Raw genomic sequence first — 20,979 nt, forward strand, 5'->3', positions numbered from 1 at the left:
AACTTTAAATAGAAACTTCTTGTATTTTAAAATTTTTATACCTATATATATATGAGATATAAATAATAATTTATTTTATTTGAGAACCAATTGCCCTGTAAAAATGAAAATATATTCGACAATTTATATTTTTAATGTGTTATCTCATGTATATTAAAAAAATATAAATATTTCTCAAATTTCTCAATTTTTACAAATTAAAATATAAGTAGTTTATTTATAAAAGTATATACTCCCTCCATTAAAAAATTTAAGGCATTTTTAATTGAATTTTATCCCAATAAAATAGTTTCCTATTTTCTAACTAATCCTATCTTTTCATATTTATTCTTATTAAATACCCTATAATAAATATAAAATTATTATTAACAGGGGCACTTAAAAAAATAATAATTATATTTTAAAAGATTAAAATATTTTATATTTTTAAATATTCAACCCCTCAAAATTAATATTTTTAAACTGAGAGAGTAATTAATTTATTTTCTCTCCAAAATTTTGTTGATCCATGCGCTACCTTAAATGAAGCATGTACCGTAATCAATCACGTACTATAATTCAGATGATAATAATTTTTATAAATTATTATAGCCAAAACTAAAAATAGATAAAAATATTTGTATGCCAAGTAATGAATTTAAATTAAACAAATAGCATAATAAATTCTTTAAATTTGCTTCTTTATACATCTTAAAAATATAAAAAATATTTTATTATTTCAGATGGCAGAACGTGTCATATTCAGATGGCAGAATGTGTCATACTCACATAAATTAAAAATTAAATTCCAAACAAAAATTATAAATTTATTATCATACACCCATGAAATAAGTTATTATTTAAATTTTAATTTACACAAAATAACAAATTTTAGGTATACTAAAATAAATTATTTTTAAAATTTATATTTTATTTTTAGTTTTTTCAAACATCAAAACAATAAATATAGTTTATTGAGCATGATGAAGGAATAATTAAAATTTTTAATATTGATAATTTAAAATTTATCCTTAAAGATATTGTTTGCAAGATTTTTTTTTTTAATTTTATCCAGAAACTTCTCAAGATTTAAATCCATGAAAGAGGCCGCCTGGTTCTTTGCTTCTTTTACTTCCTCGCACAGTAATTCGTCTTTTCTCATGTAACAAGCCTTCTTTTCTTCTCTCTTCCATTCGAACGCTGAATACAAACCCTAACCCTAGCTGTGCGATTCTATACATGGACGCTCTTGAATCGAACCCTAATCCTCCGCCGTTCCTTCCGTCCGAAACAGTCGCTTCGTACGATCATAACCCCACCCCACCGGCGGCGGAAAGCTTTGCATCGGATTTCCAGAAGCCGTATGAGCAAACTGCGAATTTCGGTTTTCAGAATTCTTCGAACACCCTAGCTTCGGATGGTCAAAACGTTAACGGTCAACCCCAATCTGCTACTGGGAATGGCAACGAGAACGGATTGGATAACAGTCAGGGCGGTGTCGGCAGCAATAGCAATTCGAAGCCTTTGAGTGTGAAGCCGTTAATTTCTGAAAACGCCGGGACCAACAATACCCAAAGTGGCACTGACAGGGATCACTCTGGTGGGGAAGAGGAAACTACAAGCAAACGTCGCCGCCGGAGTCGATGGGATCCGCAACCTGATTCCAATGACCAGAGTGGCGGTGAAACAGGTGGCGGAACGAAGAAGAGGAAGTCACGTTGGGCTGATGATGAGCCGAAGCCTGTGATTCAGCTTCCTGATTTCATGGGCGGTATTGAGTTTGATCCTGAAATTCAAGCTTTGAACAGTAGGCTTCTTGAGATTAGTCGAATGCTGCAATCTGGTCTACCTCTAGACGATCGCCCTGAAGGTGCTAGATCTCCTTCACCTGAACCTATATACGATAACATGGGAATTAGAATAAACACCAGGGAATATCGTGCCCGTGAAAGATTGCAAAAGGAGAGGCAAGAAATCATTTCTCAGATTATCAAGAAAAACCCCGCATTCAAGCCGCCTGCCGATTATAGGCCGCCGAAGCTTCAGAAGAAGCTATATATACCAATGAAAGAATATCCCGGTTACAACTTTATAGGGCTTATTATTGGTCCTCGAGGCAACACACAGAAGCGGATGGAAAGAGAAACTGGTGCTAAAATTGTGATCCGGGGTAAAGGGTCAGTAAAAGAGGGTAGACTGCAACAGAAGAGGGATTTGAAACCTGACCCGTCAGAGAATGAAGATTTGCATGTCCTTGTGGAGGCAGAAACACAAGAATCACTTGATGCTGCCGCAGGTATGGTGGAGAAGCTTTTGCAGCCTGTGGATGAGGTGTTGAATGAGCATAAGAGGCAACAGCTTAGGGAACTTGCAGCATTGAATGGTACAATTAGGGATGAAGAATATTGCCGGCTGTGTGGGGAGCCTGGCCATCGCCAATATGCATGTCCTACACGTACTTCTACATTTAAGAGTGAAGTGGTCTGTAAGCACTGTGGTGATGGTGGTCACCCAAGCATAGACTGTCCAGTGAAGGGAGCCACTGGCAAGAAGATGGATGACGAGTATCAGAACTTTTTGGCAGAGCTGGGAGGGACAGTTCCAGACTCAGCAATAAAGCAGAACAACACGTTGGCAATTGGTTCAGGCAATTCTGGAAGCAATCCTCCTTGGGCTAACAATTCCGGATCTACTGGTGGAACATCACAAGCAGGCTTAGGGGCTAATCCAGTTAAAAAGGAAATCGATGATACAAATTTGTATATTGGGTATTTGCCTCCCACTCTCGATGATGATGGTCTGATCCAATTGTTTCAACAATTTGGTGAGATTGTTATGGCAAAAGTCATAAAAGACCGGATGACTGGGTTGAGTAAAGGATATGGGTTTGTCAAGTATGCTGATGTCCAAATGGCGAATAATGCAATTATGGCGATGAATGGCTATCGCCTGGAGGGCAGAACCATTGCAGTGAGAGTTGCTGGTAAGCCTCCTCAGCCTACTGTACCTCCTGGCCCGCCAGCATCAGCCATGCCCACATATCCCATTTCAAGCCAGCCAGTTGGTGCCTATCCATCCCAACAATATGCTACTGGTGGTCCTCTCGGTACTGCACCCCCTGGAAGTTATGCCGGTGCCCCAGTTCCATGGGGGCCTCCCGTTCCTCCGCCATATACTCCTTATGCTCCTCCCCCACCTGGATCAACTATGTACCCTCCTATTCAAGGTCAATCTATGCCTCCATATGGTGTTCAGTATCCTCCAGTCCAGACGGCTCCTCCAGGTGCCCCATCCCAGCCTACAACTTCTAGCGAATCACAACAAAGTTTTCCTCCAGGAGTGCAGTCTGACAGTGGTACCTCTACTCAATCAACATCGGCAAATATTTTTGGGAGTTCACTACCTGCTATGCTATCGACTGCTCAACCTACATATGCTACATCTTATGGTTATCCGCCTTACTATGGTGCGGTTCCCCCTCCGCCTCCCCCACCTATCACAACTTCAGGCCATATGCCTTGGGCTGCCAATCCTACAGTGCCGCCTCCTGCGTCAACTGCAGAGAAGACGGGATATGGTGCAGATCAGTCTCAGAGCATAGGAAATGTGCCTTGGGCCACAAATCCTCCAATGCCACCCCCTACTTCAACTGCAGAGAAGACAACATATGGTGCAGATTCAGAGTATGAGAAGTTCATGGCAGAGATGAAATGATCTGTTTGGTGTGAAGTCATGCCTTCAAGTTCTGGAAGGTTTGTGTACTATCTATATTTTATATGATTCATCATTGGTGGCCTTGTCTATGTTATATGCTGATAGGATTTAACATTCTGTGAACTTTTTTACTTCCCTTTCCACATTTAACCTAGTTAGTTTCATGAAATTACTCATCATTATGCAAATTCATTGTCAAAAGTTTCGCCCCCCCCACAAAACCATGATTTGTCTCTGATTTTCTTGTTATTAGGTACTTCAGCTTTACAGGGATTTAATCTAACATTGTGACGTTGAATGCATTTTTTCATATGTAGTTTATCTTTTTTAATTATTATTGGATAAGGCATTTTGGGGGAGCAAACTTTTTTTGGTAATTGGTACATGTTCCTCCTTAGAGTTATCATCCTTCCTGGATGGGAGAATACTGGCTTCTAACGTCTCTCTTGTTCCCTTCTAATCCTTAAGAAAGATAATCTGTGTATAAAAATTTTTGCCTAATGTTCTCTTTTTATTCACTTTCTGTTTGATATCCACTTGTTTTTCGGTGTACCTGAAGGGCCCTTATGGAAAAAAGGTGAAAAATATTATGCCTTTGTAAGTATGTGATTCTTCTATGCACAATATTTCCTGGATTAATGTTATTCTCAGCTCACGTATTAATGTTATTGAGTGGTGCCATTCCTATTTTAATGCTGAACAAAAATCATGTGGAGCAGAAACTAGTTAAAGTTGTATGGTTCAGGTATAAAATTCTTGTTCTTTTGAGTATTTTCAAGAAAAATCGAAATATTTAATGTTCTGAAGTAATGGATACATGGTTCTAATGTGGTGTTTTGCAGATTATGTTGCAATCATATCTAGTTTAAGAGTTCTTTCATTTTTGTTGTTTCTCTATATCGCAAACGTCTATTTGAATGCATTTGTTTTTATTAGATGTTAATATGTTCTTATGTTACTGTTATGTAACGCATTGATCATGTTGCAGTTCTTAACTCTTCATTGTTATCATCTAACATTGTGACAGGCTTGATGTTTCTGGGAGCTCTTCTGAACCTGATTTCTTAACCTCTTGCCATGACTTTCTTGGAAGTTTGGGACTCACTTCTTTAACCTTGTTGTGCTCTTATGACATTTGCAGAGATTTCACCTAAAAGTTCAGGAGTCTTCATGCAGGAGAGACTATCAAAGGGGCTTTCTGTTGTTATGATTATTGTTGTCTTTGCTTACCTTGTTGGACTTACGCATTCTTATTTTTCTTTATATTGCTTAGTGATTCATACAGGAATGTCTGGTTGCTAAAGTTTTCTTCTGATAGTAACCTTTTTGGTAGCTGGTTTCTTCTGTTAAACGTAGATACATTTCTCATTTAAATCATTTTCGTTTATTAAAAATGTATTCTAACTTATTTGTAATTTATATCGCAAGTGTCTTTGTTTTGACGGTTTTAGTTCTTTTAATTGCCTGGTGCTGAGGCTGCCTTGTAGGTGTAATATGATCCCAAAGATGACCCTGCTTTTTCATTTGAACATTTGGGATTTGTGGATAGATGCCTGTCTAAAGATAACTTGATCCATTTGCCAAATTCGTTGTTACTAAAAGTTCCAGCATGTTCTGTAAAGAAAATTCCATTCTATAGATGTTAAATGTCAGACTGTGGCACACATGCTTGTTTTACTTCACTTAAATTGACTTGACATGATGTTATGATCACCAAATTCTGGATGATACAGGCAAATATCAGGTGATGGCATTTGTTTCTGAAGTGATTCCTTGTTATTGGCATAAGTTGAAGGGTGAGGCCAATATTATTATTGATAGCTTTCTTTGACTTGTCTTCACACCCTAGGTTACCCTGTAATGCTGGGCAAAGATTGGAAGTGAATGATTAAAGAATTCGAGTCTTGGAGTCTTTTCTAATATCCTGAAGGATGTCTGCTCATATGGATTCAAACTTTTGGGTTTCACTGTGGTTCGTGATATCTTAGTTTTTCTCACTGGTCTGTATATGCTGGAGCCATGCTAGCACACTAGTGTGTTTGGCAGAGAAGAAGTGCTAACTCTATAGAATTTATTTCTTTATTTAAACTGCTGAGCCTTCTAAAATTAGTGCCATGCTTAGCCTATGATACTTGTCTTGAATAATAAATGGGTATATTGTGTCCTTACCTTTACTATACTCTGGAACTTAATTTCTCATTAGAATCTTTAGGACCATCAGATTCTTGAGATGGATAATTTTGAGTTTGGAAGTGGTTGCTCTCTCTTATGATTTCACCTTGGGGGATTTAGACTATAGCATGTTGAGAACTGTCACAAAAGGTTTTGCTATAGCCGGGAAACAGTTGCGTATAGACATAGAAGTCTCTGTCGTGTTGCTTCATCTTGTGATCTGCTAACATAGTTATCTATCACAGTATATGATTTTCCATGGATATGTAGGTAACATTTAGCTATTCCTTTTCAGTGGCTGTCTCTGTGTTAATTTTCCATGGAATGCCATGTACTTTTATGCTTAGGTCCATATATGTTTAAACTAGGAAGCACTGACTGATGATGTAATGTGTTTGATCATTAACTAGTGTATATTTGTGGGATAAATGGGTTATGTCTGGTCTTGAGCATTCTTATGTGCATCGTGATAAAAAGAATAAATAAAGAATAATATTTTTAGTTAGTTAGATAATTTGTAATTAGGATTTGCTGTTAAGGGTCTATATACGATCCAGTATAAGTCAGATATTGTGCATAATTGAAAATCCCAGGAATATTGTTCAGTTGTCTATCTCCCTCTTTGATCCTTCGTCTCTTATCTCTCTATCTCTTGTTTCCCTTTATCTCTCTCTTTCATATTTCTTTTCTATTTTCCCGTTTCTACTCTGTTTCTCTCTCTTCATCTCCTTCTACCACCGTATCACATCGTTTGTTCAGTGTGTGTTTTTTCATTTTTTGATAAAGCCGTATTCACCATTTAAAAGGGGGGAAAAAATTTCATTTTGGCAATAATCGTGGTAATTAGCGTATTTATTAACTAAGCAAAATTATCAGATTTATTTGCTTTGCATGCATTTGGCTTATTTGTTACATGTACTGAACATAAGCATGGTTTTACAATTAGCCATTAGATTAGTTGTCATCGGTCATAATTTAGTTGTACGTTTTTATACCCTAGTGTAGATGTTGTATATTGTAACATATTTGATCAGGGGTTTTATGATTGAGTTCTGTGGTCTGCGTTCTGTTATCTTGTCTGCCGCAAATCGACTCAAAGGAGTAGTAAATTCTGCCCTGATTTGATGGCTGATTTGTGAGTTACAGATTTGAGTTTTGGCACTCAGGTATCCTGCCTGCCTGGTGAATATTGCCATCGAGTTCTTTGTTATTTCTCTTGGTATTCTTAGATGCAATGTTTTATATAACCTTTTTGGCTAGATGTAGTAGGTGGGGGATTTGGACTCCTTGCTTTGTCTACCTCCCCCGGATACTAAGGCTTGGTTTAGATGGAGGGAGAAGTAAGGAAGAAAAATAGGGAGAGAGAAAACTAAGAGGAAAAATGTCTTAAAATAGTAATTTTTGTTTTTTTACTATTTTTAGGAGTTTTCTCTCATAGTTTTTCTTATTCCCTATTTTTCTTTGCGTCCAAATGAAGGGTAGGTGTAGTGTGTTGGAGGTGGGGAGAGATACATTTGTTGTAAATAAAACTAGTTTATCACTTGTGTGTTGCACGGGATGATTATTTTTTCAAAAAATCATCTAAATATTAAATAACAAAACCAGTACATATTAATATTTACATGAGCAGAACAATAAAAAAAATTGCTTGATGAATAAATAATATGTAATAACTCACAATGGTAAACACATGATCAAGTAGTCAAAATAAGATTAATTAGGTTTATATATCTTGAAACAACATTTTCCTCAATTGTTTCAAACTTGTTGCAATAAAATCTAGCTTTATCGGAAACAACTTTAATACGCTTTCAAGAGTTGTAAAATCATCTATGCACAAGTCTTAAATCTCACAATAATAGTCAAAGTTACACACAGATATATATATAGTGTCTTGTAATGTTTATGTATATGTTAGTACACATGCAGGAAAAGAATCATTTAAAAGCAAGGTTGGTAATATAAGCTAACTCATAAGCTACAGGCTGCAAATTTTGCAAGGTGAGTTGGTAACTTGCATTCTGCGCGAGTTGTAATTCTACCTACTTGCATAACTCGCGATGAGTTGGCCTGTCAACTTGTCAATAAAAATATATTTTTTATAATTTTAAAAAGTATAAATTCACTTCTTTTTATTATTTTTTGCGGTAAAAAAAATTATATATTCTCTTTAACAAATAATTATCCAAATGATAATAAAGTCATTCTAATCAAGCAATACTTATATCAACATTAAAATATAAATTAATTTAATTTTGTGATTCTTTCATTCTCTCGACTTTGCACTTTATAGAAGTTTTTTTTTTCACATGCACAATTTCTTTCTTTCTTTCTTTCTCTTTTAAGATTTTAGCATTTCTCAACATTGAGAGAACACAAATGACTAAGTCTAATTAATTATTGAAAATGGTTGGTAATTTTTAAATAAAATCTTTATTTGGAGAAAATAAAAATATAATATTATAATTTGAGATATTTAAGTTATATGAGTTGTGTGTTTTTATTATTATTTTTTGTCATAATTTAAACTTGAATTAAATAAATGTACAAGTGTTAAGTATTTAGATTGTAATTTTATACATGTTTGCTTTGAATGTTTTAGTTTAAATTTAATTTCATTCATTTATTTTCTACATATTTTATTTAAATATAAGAGGGTTAATTTGCTAACCTGACAAATTAGCCTACTGCGAGTTCAAGTTATGTGGTGTGAGCCAAAATCGTCTTGTATCTAAATGAATTTGTTTTTTCTAACTCAACTCTACCATTTTTTTTTGCAAGTTGCGAGCTCAACTTATATTATTGGTTCTGTTTAAAAGTAGACAGTAGAAAATTATTATTGGATAATCAAGTAGCTCATCCAACCACTTGTGAACTTGAACACCAATAATGTTTTCATTGTAGGATGATGATGGGCATTCCCAATGCTTGCGAGTTGTTGGAGCAAATTCATACCATCGAACCTAAACCTTAAATATTAAAACCAAAACTTCTGTAAAAGTTAGTCACTTACAGCCTCGAAAGTATTAAAGTATTTTGTTGTCAAATATTTTTAAATAATTATTATGACTTAAGAAACATACAGAATTTCGTACATATGAACAAAACTATTTTAAAAAAATGCATATTAAAATTATATACAAAAGAATTATACATTAAATAAATGAGAGCAATGTTGTTTCTAACTAAAGAAACATTCACCCATTATTTAAAAAAGGAGCAACTGAACAATTGTCAATATTTTTTTTTTAAAAAGCATTGACATATTAGGTTAATATCTAAATAAAGTAATTGCATTAAATAATGAGAGCATATATTGGAATTGACTTAGTGAAATATTATAATCAAATTTTATCAAATTAAAATTAAATCCCACAGAGCTATAAAAGGACGTCACCTCTAGTATAGTTGGGTGTATAAGAGCGGAGGAAATCTTTTGGGCACTTGAAATAAGCACATCACAAAGCCAGGCCAAATAAGCATTGACATATTTGGTTTTATTGAGAAGAAAACTAAACCCAAGCCGCAACAAAAAAGCATGTATGGATATGATTTTTTTTTTTTTTTATAGAACTTACCATTATATTCTTTTATCTTATACCACTATAAGATAACAATAATCACACCTACATCTTGATTAGGGGTGACATAACTCACAATTTCCTCAACAAACGAACCTCACAAGGTGAAACTCAGACGATTCTCACTAGAAAAAATTAACATAAAACAAATAATAGAAATACATACTCATGAGCAATTTACAAAGATATGGTAAAGTGTATGTATAAGTTAATACACATAGTTGGGATCCTTAAGCTCCATATCAACCCTTTTTTATTACTTTTCATCCTTATCCAACACCTGAATTTTACCCAATTCAAATATTTTTCCAATGACATATGTAAACAAAACATTGTATGCTCAAATGCAACACCTACAATGTCTAAGCTATTGAAAACAGAATAGCTTAAAATACCAGAGAGGCGAGATCACCTATTAAATATTTAATAAGATCAAATTAAAAAAAAAACAAAAATTTCACATCTCACTCACATTCATAACCAAGTAAATTTATATTCAAACGTTCCCAATTAATCCCCTGCCATAAAATATATATGATATCAATTAATTGTTGGTATTTATATTAAACTTTAGTATAAAATGGATCAAAGCACGATTGCAATACAGAATTTTATTCTATAAAACCTACCAAATCAATAAAAGGAAATTTTAAATGGACAACTTAATATATACTTTAATAAATTGTTTTCAATAAATTTCCTAATTTAATACTATATCAACAATTAGATACATGCTCCCTCCGTTAAAAAATGTAAGACATTTTTAATTAAATTTTACCTTTCAATAAAATAATTATCTACTTTCAAACTAACTATATCTTTTCATATTTACTTCTATCAAACACCTTACAATAAATATGAAGTCATTTATCAATAGGGATACTTTAAAAAAAAAGATAATGATTATATTTTGAAAGACTAAAAGTACCTTACATTTTTTAACATTCAACTCGTCAAAAAATATCTTATATTTTTAAACGAAAAGAGTATGTAAAAAGGCACACACATGCACATATATATAAAACATACCATAACTTTGGCCAAAACAAATGCGTGATACAAATACTTACTTATTATAAGAAAATAAGATTTGACATCAATAACTTGATATCTTTATCTTATTTTCTTGATATAAGGGCAACATATTTAATATCCTATATTAATAATCTGAAATTTGAAATTAAAAATATTCAGGATTTTCTTATTATCACCTATAACTAATGAGAATGTTCAAAATCTTTAAATGATAATCAATTAGTAATGTCCAATACTAAATGTAAGATCATAATTTTAATAACAAATAAATACAAAAATAGCAGTAAAGGAATGGTTGCAGTCAACTAATCATATTAATTTTAATTGGCATTATATTACCTATAGTTTTACATTTAATAAGAATTAGATATTTTTAAAATCTTCAACAACATCATTAATGATGTATTATTTTCAATATCATAAATATATAAACCATATTCTTTCAATTTAATTGATACTCACTGACTCGCTATTTTAATCAAATCATGCAACCGATGGAAACTACCTGTCAAACTTTTAAATCCATACATAGTACAACCTGTATTGAATTTAAAAATAAATATGTGCTTAATATAAATTTTTTTAATATAATAATTAGAATTGCGTACAATTATATTTAATTGATAGATTAATAAATTATCTGATTGAAATCCACATGATAGGAAGAACATATGATATTTATAATTTTGATTCATTTATTTATATATTAATTTAAGCTCAATTTTCATACATGATGGAAAGAATAATTTAACCAAATATGATAACTAAATAATATGTGTGTGTGTATTCTTATACATAATATATATTTGTGACTTCACATTTTGCACAGGATATTAGTACACAACTACCAAATGAATCAAGAACATCCCTGTGCGCATTGCATCTAATATATGTTCATAGTCAACTAATTTTTAAATGCAACATCACAATTGTAATTGCAGGTAGTAATAGGAATAACATTCAAGGTGATTGGATGATGATGATGATTTGATAAGAGAATACCAATTGAAATTATACTAAATAAATAGACAAAAAATTTTGCTAGGTTAATATATAGTCAAATCGTTCACATGTCGAAGAAAAACACGATGCATGGGATATTTTTGATTTTTTTTATACAAATTAATATTAAATTAAATAAATATTAAAATATTGAATAATATTCTAATATATGTAGAATCATTAAATACTAAATTTCGTACAAATATATTACACAACTGGGATATTAAAACTTGTCAATTTTCACCAATAAGCATGGGTCCTAATGGAGGGTGATGATTCTCTCTTCTTCTTTTCCCATCCTCTTTTCCTCTAGCCATTAAGGTATACATCATTTCTTCGGTGGAAGGCGTGGAAGAAGGAAAGGAAACATGATATGATAAGGCCATTAATCTGCGAGAATATCAAATTTTGTGGATGTGATGAATCTATAAATGATTGCAGCTAAAAACAACTTGGAAAGAGGATCAATGGCTTTGTTAATATTATGATATCAGTCATAATGTTGTAATAAGCAAAAAGATGGAAGTTTCTTGATATAAGTCATAACTTTCTGTTGCAATTGAGAGAGAAGAAGCATTGAGAAAACATGGCTATTATATACAACTTTAGTTGGGTAATGAAAGGGAAGGAAGCCATTGAAGATGGGAATATAATTTCAAAGAGAAATTAAGGTAGCATATATGATCTAGGAGGAAAAATAAATCCATTAATTAACCTCAAAGCTATGAAGAGAGCATTCCATATCCCAAGCTTCTAACTTACCCTATATTAAACATGAAACCACTATTACTTGCCTGAAAAAATACAAGCATTTTACTTGCAATATATATATAAGTAGAAATCAAGAGATATGAAGCTTGTTAATGCTTTACAAATTATCTTTATTTTTTATTATTTCTGCAAATCACCTCTTCAACCCCCTTAGGTGATCGCACAACAATTTTGGTACCATTCACAGTTATTATGCTTCCACACCTGACATCACCATAGTTGTACTTCCTTCCATATCCACAGCATGCCACAAATTGCTTCTTGAATCCTACACATTCATCAAACCAACTTTACCTCAGACCCATAGATCCTTGTGCTTGTGCATATAAAAATGTGATCATTGTATTTGTCTCGCCGTGTTTCTTTGCATTGTTGATAAGATAATACTTGACAGAGTAGACATATACATAGGTGATTGCAACTAAAGGAAGGTCCTTTCAAAGATAAATTATGGCTTCCTTGATCAACTTGTGATTGAAACTATAACCTCATCCTTGTGATCACGTATAACACCCTGAGAGGTGGTTGAGCTAGCCAACAGTGGCAATAGCAAAAGCTCCATTGAATTTCAAACATCACCCTCCTACACACTCCCTTCTTACCACCTCCGGACCTTCTATATATAGATTTATTTCAGATCATAGTGTTGCAGCTTGGACCTCCTATGTGTTGATTGTTTTTAGTTATTGCAAATTGAAAAAGAAATCAATAAAATTTAATTTCGAGGATATTTGCATTAAATTCACAAAATAAAATTTGAATCAGCATCCAATCTTATTAAAATTTGATTAAAAAATATTGATGTGGTTTAAAATCAATTAATGCATGTGTTATGGTGGGTTGATTATTTTTGGAAATCTTTCCAATTGAAGGAGAAATTGTTAAAAAGATATTGAAGGAGTAATCAATGGAGGAGAAATTAATGGGATGATTGAAGCTTATATTTTGGAAGATACAATCATATATTATTGGAAAAAAACATAATGAGTTTATATCCACGTGCCATCACAGGAGGAAATTGCGTAGCTGATGTGGCTTTACAATATGCTAGCACGTGTGCTTTGAAATCCTTATTATATATATATATATATATATAGATAATATATAAATGACATGACTATATTGACTTCTACACTGCCTTTGAACAATTGAGTGAGATAGGCATTGCAAGGATCTAGTTTTGATTTGTGTTTATGCCTATTTAAATTCAATCCTATACCCTTGTTTTGTTCTATAGCTTGTCTCCAAGGGGGACTTATGCCAGCCTTTCTTGTTTGTTCACAAGGGAAAGGGGTTAAAATTATTGGTGATACTGTCGCTTTTCTCCATTTCTTGGGATAATATGTTGTCTCCAAGTTATCATTTGGTTAAGGGAAAATTACACTCGGCCGGTTTCAAACAAGGAAATATATTATTTTCAGTCCATTTACAAGTCAAACTTTTATATATGCACGTTAAATTTCAGTATTTACGAATAGATGAGACTTGTGAATAATTGATTTTCTTATTTGAAACTTGTATGTAATTCTCTTTTTTAAATAATTGAATTGAAGCCTTACCTTTCTAGGCCAACTTAGAAATTAGGATTGAGTGGGATGTGGGTATGCTTCTAATGTTCCATCGTTGTTTGATGCAACAAAAAGGGAGAAATATGAGTAGGAGTATTGAAGGAATTGGTGAATGCAAATAGCCCTACGCGTGACTTGATTCCGAGAATTGACAATGTTTTAGGAGTCAAGCTAGTTTTCGAACAAAAATCCATACATGCAATCACTGGGGGCAATTTGCATTTGTTTAGGTTGGATAAAAATTTACCTGAGCCCTTTAAATTAATGTTGATATAAAACATACGTTCAGGTGTTTGTCCATGGACTGGGAACAAGGGGTTGATTTTGGTTTCGAGCATGTAGTTTCAAAGTTTAATTTCTTCTATAAAGTTCTTTCATTTGTTATTTTCTTATTTTTAAGTAAGTCAACCTCATTTGTGATGGTATCTTAATCTTGTGACTTGTGCTAAATTTTTATACCTTGTCTGTTTATTAAAGAAAAACAATTTTTAGTGAAATTTAACTATGTTGTTGTTTTTTTTTTTTTTTGGTGGGGGGTAAGGTCTTGAGGTAGTAGTATGTTCATAGATATTTGTTCATTTTATATAACTTTATTGCAAGTTGTTTAGTTAAAGAGAGATTTGAACAAAAGGCTTTTAGGTAGTGATTGTGAGATTTTATTGGGATTGGTTGCGATGAAGTCAGACGGCTAAAAGCTTTATAATATTTTTGTGAAGAATTTATAAGGTAGTAAAATGGTTTGGGTGGCCTTTTAAGCCATTTTAAGTTCACTTTTTGTCTGAGTTGTGAATTTATGGGTTTAATACCGGAATATGAAATGAGTGATGTTATCGCAAAATTACTCTTGTCCTTTTGACCCCCTTTTCCTCTTCCTCACTCTAAATTTGAAAAAAAAAAAACATTTTTGAACCAATTCTACTACACAATGATTAAAAAAAAAATGGAGTGAATCGCTTGGTTCTGAGAATTGACCTCATGGTTTTTTTTTAAAAAAAAAATTTGGGTAAAATTTTGACCTCATGGCTGGTTAAAATTGGGCATTGGTTTGAATTTGCCTGGAAATGGCATAAAATTGATGACTCGGGATTGATTCGGGATAAAAAGAGAATGCAATAACATTCTCGCAAAATTGGGGACAAGGCGATCTTTTACTTTTATTTTATGCTTTCCAATTTTTTATATATGAATAACAAAATGATCTTCTATAATTAAAAGGCAAAAAAGTTGTTTACATTTATCTTATAAATTTAATTTCGCAAAATATTATATAACTATCTCTAATGTTATATTTAACATAAAAAATTAAAAATATATTGGTTATGACTGATTTGTTTCTAGTTTAATCATCAATTCTTAAATAACTATCTCGTCTAGCTCAATTGCGGGTTTAATTTTTCAATCATTACTAATATCCTATTAATTTTATATTTTATAATAATTCTTACATGGTTCTTATTTTAAATAAAGCTTTCAAGTAATGGATTTGAGTTCGCTTCATGTCACTTTCACTTGATCCCATTTTCCATTAATGATAGTTTCGTTTCATTTTATTGTAAACTTCCCAAACATACATTTTAAAAACATTCTTTAGCCAAGAGTATTATAAAAAGGACCATAAAAATATAACCATGGTCTCTTTTCTTGGGTCAATGTAAATATGGTCTTATATTCATGATGTAAAAATGGTCAATATAAACATTATGGATGTAAAAAACCCACATCAACCATTATGTAATTACAGTTCATGAGGCAATGCCGTTAGATTCGGCACGTTAAATTGATACTTAAAAATACGACAACATTCTTGTAAAATTGAGGAAAAGGAAATCTTTTACTTTTATGCTTCACAATTTTTATATGTGAATAATAAATAATATTTAATTTAATAATAAAAAAGCAGAAAATTTATTTATATTCATCTAATTTTGTCAATTTAATTTTGAAAAATACTATATAACTATCTCTAATGTTATATTTAACATAAAATTAAAAAAATATTGTATTAGGTTAAAGGGTAATTTGACTTCTAAATTATAAATCCAAGAGCGTTTAAGATTTAAACTCAATTTTTGTCCAATAGTTTTTTAATTTTTAAAAACAGTACAATGTAGCTCATAACATTAATAAAAGTTAATTTTAATCATTATTTGACTGAAAAACAATAAAAGGACATAAAAAATTATAGAAAATGATCAAAAAATTATATAAAAAATCCAAAAAATTATGGAAAAAGGGTCAAGAAAATTTTCTTAGATCTTTTTGTAATTTTTGAGGTCACTTTTTATTATTTTCTGGTTAACTAACGGTTAAAATTAACTTTTATTAATGATACTGTTTATATTGTACCGTTTTTAAAAATTGAGGGCGAAGGGTGAACATTGCAAAAAAAAAAATTAGGGTTCGAGATTCTCATGGACTTCTAGTTTTGAGGTCTAATTACTATTTAATCTTATTAAATTAAGTATGATTAATTTGATCTTACAAGGAGAATGGCAATGAGGGCCCCTAGAATGGCAATGAGGTTCTCATGGATAACTAAAGGTTTATATATGCACAAGTAAAGGTTTTTTCTTTTGATACACACAATTAAAGATTTATTGATTGACTTGTGTATAAATAAACTTTCAGTTGTTTAAGGCCTTCATTACTTTTGTTTTTTTCCTCCTCTAGGGTCCTCACTTCCATTCTCACATTCTTAAATTACTATCTTGTCTAACTCAATGACTAGTTTAATTTTCAAATTATTACTAATTACTAATATTATAATAATTCTTATGGGCTTTTACACATATAACTCATATTATAAGACCAAGTAAAAAAAAAAACCTATTCTTTCTTAAATTTTAAAAATAACCTTTTTAATATTTAAATTATAATTAATTTATAAAACTGCCCCTTTTAATATTCATATTTTTCAAATACCAGGAGATTCGAAACACAAGAAGTCTCTAAAATGAGAAAGACAAATGCGATAGAGAAGATGAAATTTGATGCGAGAGAGATAAATGTGAGATAGTAGAGCAATGTGGGTGAGCCACGATCACAACGGCAAGAGACAAAACTAAGGTGAGATACATTGATGGTACTCGACAAAACATAGCACGTCGGCAGGGAAATGGAGCTATAGATTCATGATTTTTTATTTTTTAAGTTTAGTTATTTGATTCTCTGTGATAAATTAAGAATTCAAAATTTTTTATGGATTATGTTTGATCTATTTTGGGTAAATAATTATGTTTTTTTTCATGTTATTGATTTACGATACTACATCATTGATATACAATCGTATATCAATTATAAACAAGTTTATATTTAATTGTCTAGTTATGTTGATCTACGATAATGTATTAGTGATATACTAATATATATTACTAATATATAAGTCATATCAATGAAAACTTATTAATTTATTTATCATTGATATACAGTGTAGTATCACAGATCAGTAATGAAGTTTCATCTTCAATGTCTAGTGTCCTCTTCATAATATTTGGGAAATAGATAAGGGCAGAGACAAAAAGCTCTGCGATGAAGACGGTGATCCAGGCAAATCAAATTAAAAATTTTGATGAAGAAAAGCATTGTATGAGAGAAAAATATGATAATTCAGGAAAATCAAATCAAAAAATATGATAAAAAATATTCAAATATGATAAACCAAAAAGAGAGCACACACAATATGATTTGTGATGATAAAAATGAAAGATCCAATCAGTTAAATATTAGTTAAATTAAATATATTCTATTTTAATAATACATTTATTTTGAGGATAAACAAGAAAAAACACATCTAATTGATTTTATGATTGAGCTATATTCTAAAATATTTAAAAACCTCATCCATAATTTATGGGAGTTATATTTTTTGAGGATATTGAGCTAATTTTTTCTAATTCTAATTCTTAAATGGTTCTTTTTCTTTTTTTAAATAAAACTCTCAAATAGTGGATTTAATTTCACCTCACTTCACTTCATTCCATTTTTCATTAATATAGCTTCATTTATTTTATTCTAAAGTTTGAAAAAACATACCTTTAGAAAACATTCTTTAGCCAAGAGTATTATTTAAAAAAAAAAAAAAGACCATAAAAAAGGTCTCATAACGAGGAGTGGAGTGAGCATTATGTATGTAAAAACCCACGTTAACCATTATGTGATTCCAGTTATACAGTGCCATCGTTTCCTTTATAAATGCTTGTGTTCTTGGGAGGAAACCAACGATCTTGGACAAACATAACTGAATAACCAACCTTACACAGTATCAACATCTCATAGTAATGCAGAGCTAGTTACATAAACAACAGGATCATGGCATTACTCTCTATGTTTAGAAGACTTCATAATCTCATCAGGGGTTATTCTACTTTTAGATAGCGTTGGCATGGATAGATTTTGATTTTAAATTTTAAATTTTATATTTAAAATTGTTAACTTGGGTAGTATAAAAAATTCGTACAAATAAAAATGTGTTGTTCTACTTGTGTGACTTATCCACATATTAGAGTTTCATTTACAGAGGATAATTGAGATTTGAAATAATTAGAGTAGATTGGTGGATTAGATATTTTTTGGGTAAAAATGGAGGCCAAAGCATGGGATAAACTAGATACTTGAAGTTACAAAAAAATTAGATAAAGTTACACATATGTCACGTATCAGAGACTTATTTATAGATAAGTCTCATAAAAATTAAACATACAGTCAAGTCCCTTAAAAATTGAGTAATTGGTTTTAGTAGTTTCTCATTCAGTTAATAAGAAGCTAGCATATCATCTCCTCATGTTTGTGTCATCAATTTGAGTAAGAAAGATGAGATCTCTTGACAGGATGAGCAATATTTGTATTGATTATAACCGGCATTTGTGTTTTCCTCCTTGCAATATCTTTCTTGCAGCTGCCAGCAAAAAAGATAAGGAGCATAACAAGAATGTTCCTAGTTTAAAATGACTATTTTTTTGAATATGTTTAGTTTGGAGAGATTAGAGAGAGTCATTCTTAGAGTCAACGTAGTCTTTGAGTAGAAGCTTTTAAGAGAAGAAAATAAGTTGTTTCAAGGGTGCCCGCTAGTGGTAGAATAGTAATTACCAAATACTCTCTCTATCTCAAATTATAAAATACTTTTAGATAAAATTACACGTATCAATAAAACTTATTAAATACATTTTACAATCTTACTTTCACAAGTTAAAAATATAAACTTTTAAAAATACTCTTCATTTAATATTCCATTGGTAAAAGAATATTAAAGAGAGAGAATATATGAGAATGGTGATATGGAAACACATTATTAATGAAATTTCATTTTTATCAAAGTATCTTATATTTTGAAACATCAAATTTCTCCAAAAATATCTTATAATTTGGGATGGAGGGAGTAAGTTAATTTGGCAATCACAATGCAACATCGTATCTATGTTCCTTAATGAATTTTCAGAATAACTTTTTTTCTCTACATATTCCTCTAGAGCATTGCATAGTTACCTCACTAGTTGCTGGCTTACTGCTATTATGAAATTCTAGAGGCTCATGTGGCTATATATTTCTTGTCCTGTCTTAAATTGGAGAATTTTTTTTATTTGCTGTGTCATGCATTTCTATCGATACTTTGGCTTCTAGGAAGCTCTTGGGATTTGAGTTGGCTTAGCTTGTTCTGAATCATTGGTGCTTTTATTAGAAAGTGTCCTCAAACTTTCAAGCAATACTGTGCTAAGCAGGAGATTCTCAAATTAAACCAGTAGCCAAACTAGAGATGGGTAGAATCTGAAGGAAAAGTAATAGAATTTGAGAAGAAATGAAAATAGTAGCTAGATTTTGGCTTTGGGATGGTACAGTACCCATATGGATCTCTCAAAGGCATTTTCTCACATCACTGATTTCGTTCAGCTTCTCCTCTTCTTTCATCACTCTGCTCTGTTTCAGGCTTCTGATTTCTGATTTTCCCAAAAAATTATAATAAAAAACAATTTGTTTGGATTTAAATCAAATTGGGATCCATGAGACTTTGTTTGGTTTGCAAGAATTTGGGCTGTGGAGAAGGGAAAGGAAATATCTAATATTTTATTTATTTATTTAATATTATATTATAACTATGAATTTTAATTTAATAATAAAATTTGAATAGAATCACCAAAAAAAATAACAAAACGAACATTAAATATATAACAATCTCAACAGAAAAATCAACACTCAGACTAATAAGGCTAAATTTAATTAGCACAAATGCTAAAATCATGTCACATTTGAGATGCAATATGATCACATTGTGCTGTCATTTCTATTGTACTTTTTTCAGATAATCTTGACAAGTTCACTATATTATAGCTTGTGATAAGATCACGTCATAGTAAAGGCTTGTATGGTGGCACTATCATTCCAATTTAAACGTCCCATGTATGTGCAATGTACTATTCCACTTGGAGTTCAAAAATGAAAATTAAGAGGTCAAAGCAGAGAAACACCAAAACAGAAATCAAGTGCAAAAGCAAATCAGAGCTTCAATCGTTAAAATATGAACTTGCATAACACAAAATCACAAATTGCAATTAAAGAGCCCAAAAGCCCACAAAATGGAGGGGGAAGAAATAGAGCAACTTGCTTGCACGTGCTTTTCATGGACACAAGACATTACCTGCTTTCTATAATAGATAGCTCTACTGAAACTGACCAAAAGGACAGAAAATCCAAAAGGAACACATGTTAAAGCCTTCTAGCTTTGAAATATGCAGAGAGATCAACAAAATCTCACAGGAAAAGGAAGAGGTAGGGGGAAGGTTTAATGAAATCAAGAAATTTTTGCCATTTTCTGCTCCTCTTTTTTCCTTTAACTGTTAGTTTGGTGACTTTAGGTTCATTGAATGTAACAAACAAGGCAGCTTAAGGAGAGCAAATGAATCAGCTTAAGGATGCTAGTGTGTCTCATGTTTCTGATGTCATTTTTTTTTTATTGCACAAGAGTGCATGTATTTCAAAGTTAAAGCTTGCAAAGCAAATAATAAACACTCCCAAAACAATTGTATTGACTACGTCCGATAAGCACTTCCACATCATGGCAAAAGGGGGGGGGGAATTCCAACTTGCTATTTTGATTTTGACAGGAAGCTAAGCTTGAAGCAATAACAGTACAAAATGATATAAGATACAGAGTACAAAAATAATAT

At 31.6% G+C, this 20,979-nt stretch overlaps 1 protein-coding gene across 1 annotated transcript; it reads left to right on the forward strand.

The window, feature by feature from the left end:
• The first annotated feature begins 1,105 nt into the window (after positions 1–1,105).
• LOC129313024 (splicing factor-like protein 1) lies at positions 1,106–5,870 on the forward strand. Its single transcript, XM_054955851.1, has 2 exons — positions 1,106–3,731; positions 4,721–5,870. Exon 1 carries the CDS (start codon positions 1,219–1,221, stop codon positions 3,691–3,693), a length of 2,475 nt encoding a protein of 824 aa, XP_054811826.1. The 5' UTR covers positions 1,106–1,218; the 3' UTR covers positions 3,694–3,731; positions 4,721–5,870.
• The last annotated feature ends 15,109 nt before the right edge of the window (positions 5,871–20,979 follow it).

The sequence above is a fragment of the Prosopis cineraria genome, unplaced genomic scaffold (assembly GCF_029017545.1).
Source record: "Prosopis cineraria cultivar Desert tree isolate PC_DT_omini unplaced genomic scaffold, ASM2901754v1 PC6, whole genome shotgun sequence".
NCBI classification, from domain to species: domain Eukaryota; kingdom Viridiplantae; phylum Streptophyta; class Magnoliopsida; order Fabales; family Fabaceae; genus Prosopis; species Prosopis cineraria.

What these genes read in the sequence shown, in the direction of transcription:
- LOC129313024 (XM_054955851.1), top strand. Translation starts at nt 1,219, where the DNA reads ATGGACGCTCTTGAATCGAACCCTAATCCTCCGCCGTTCCTTCCGTCC.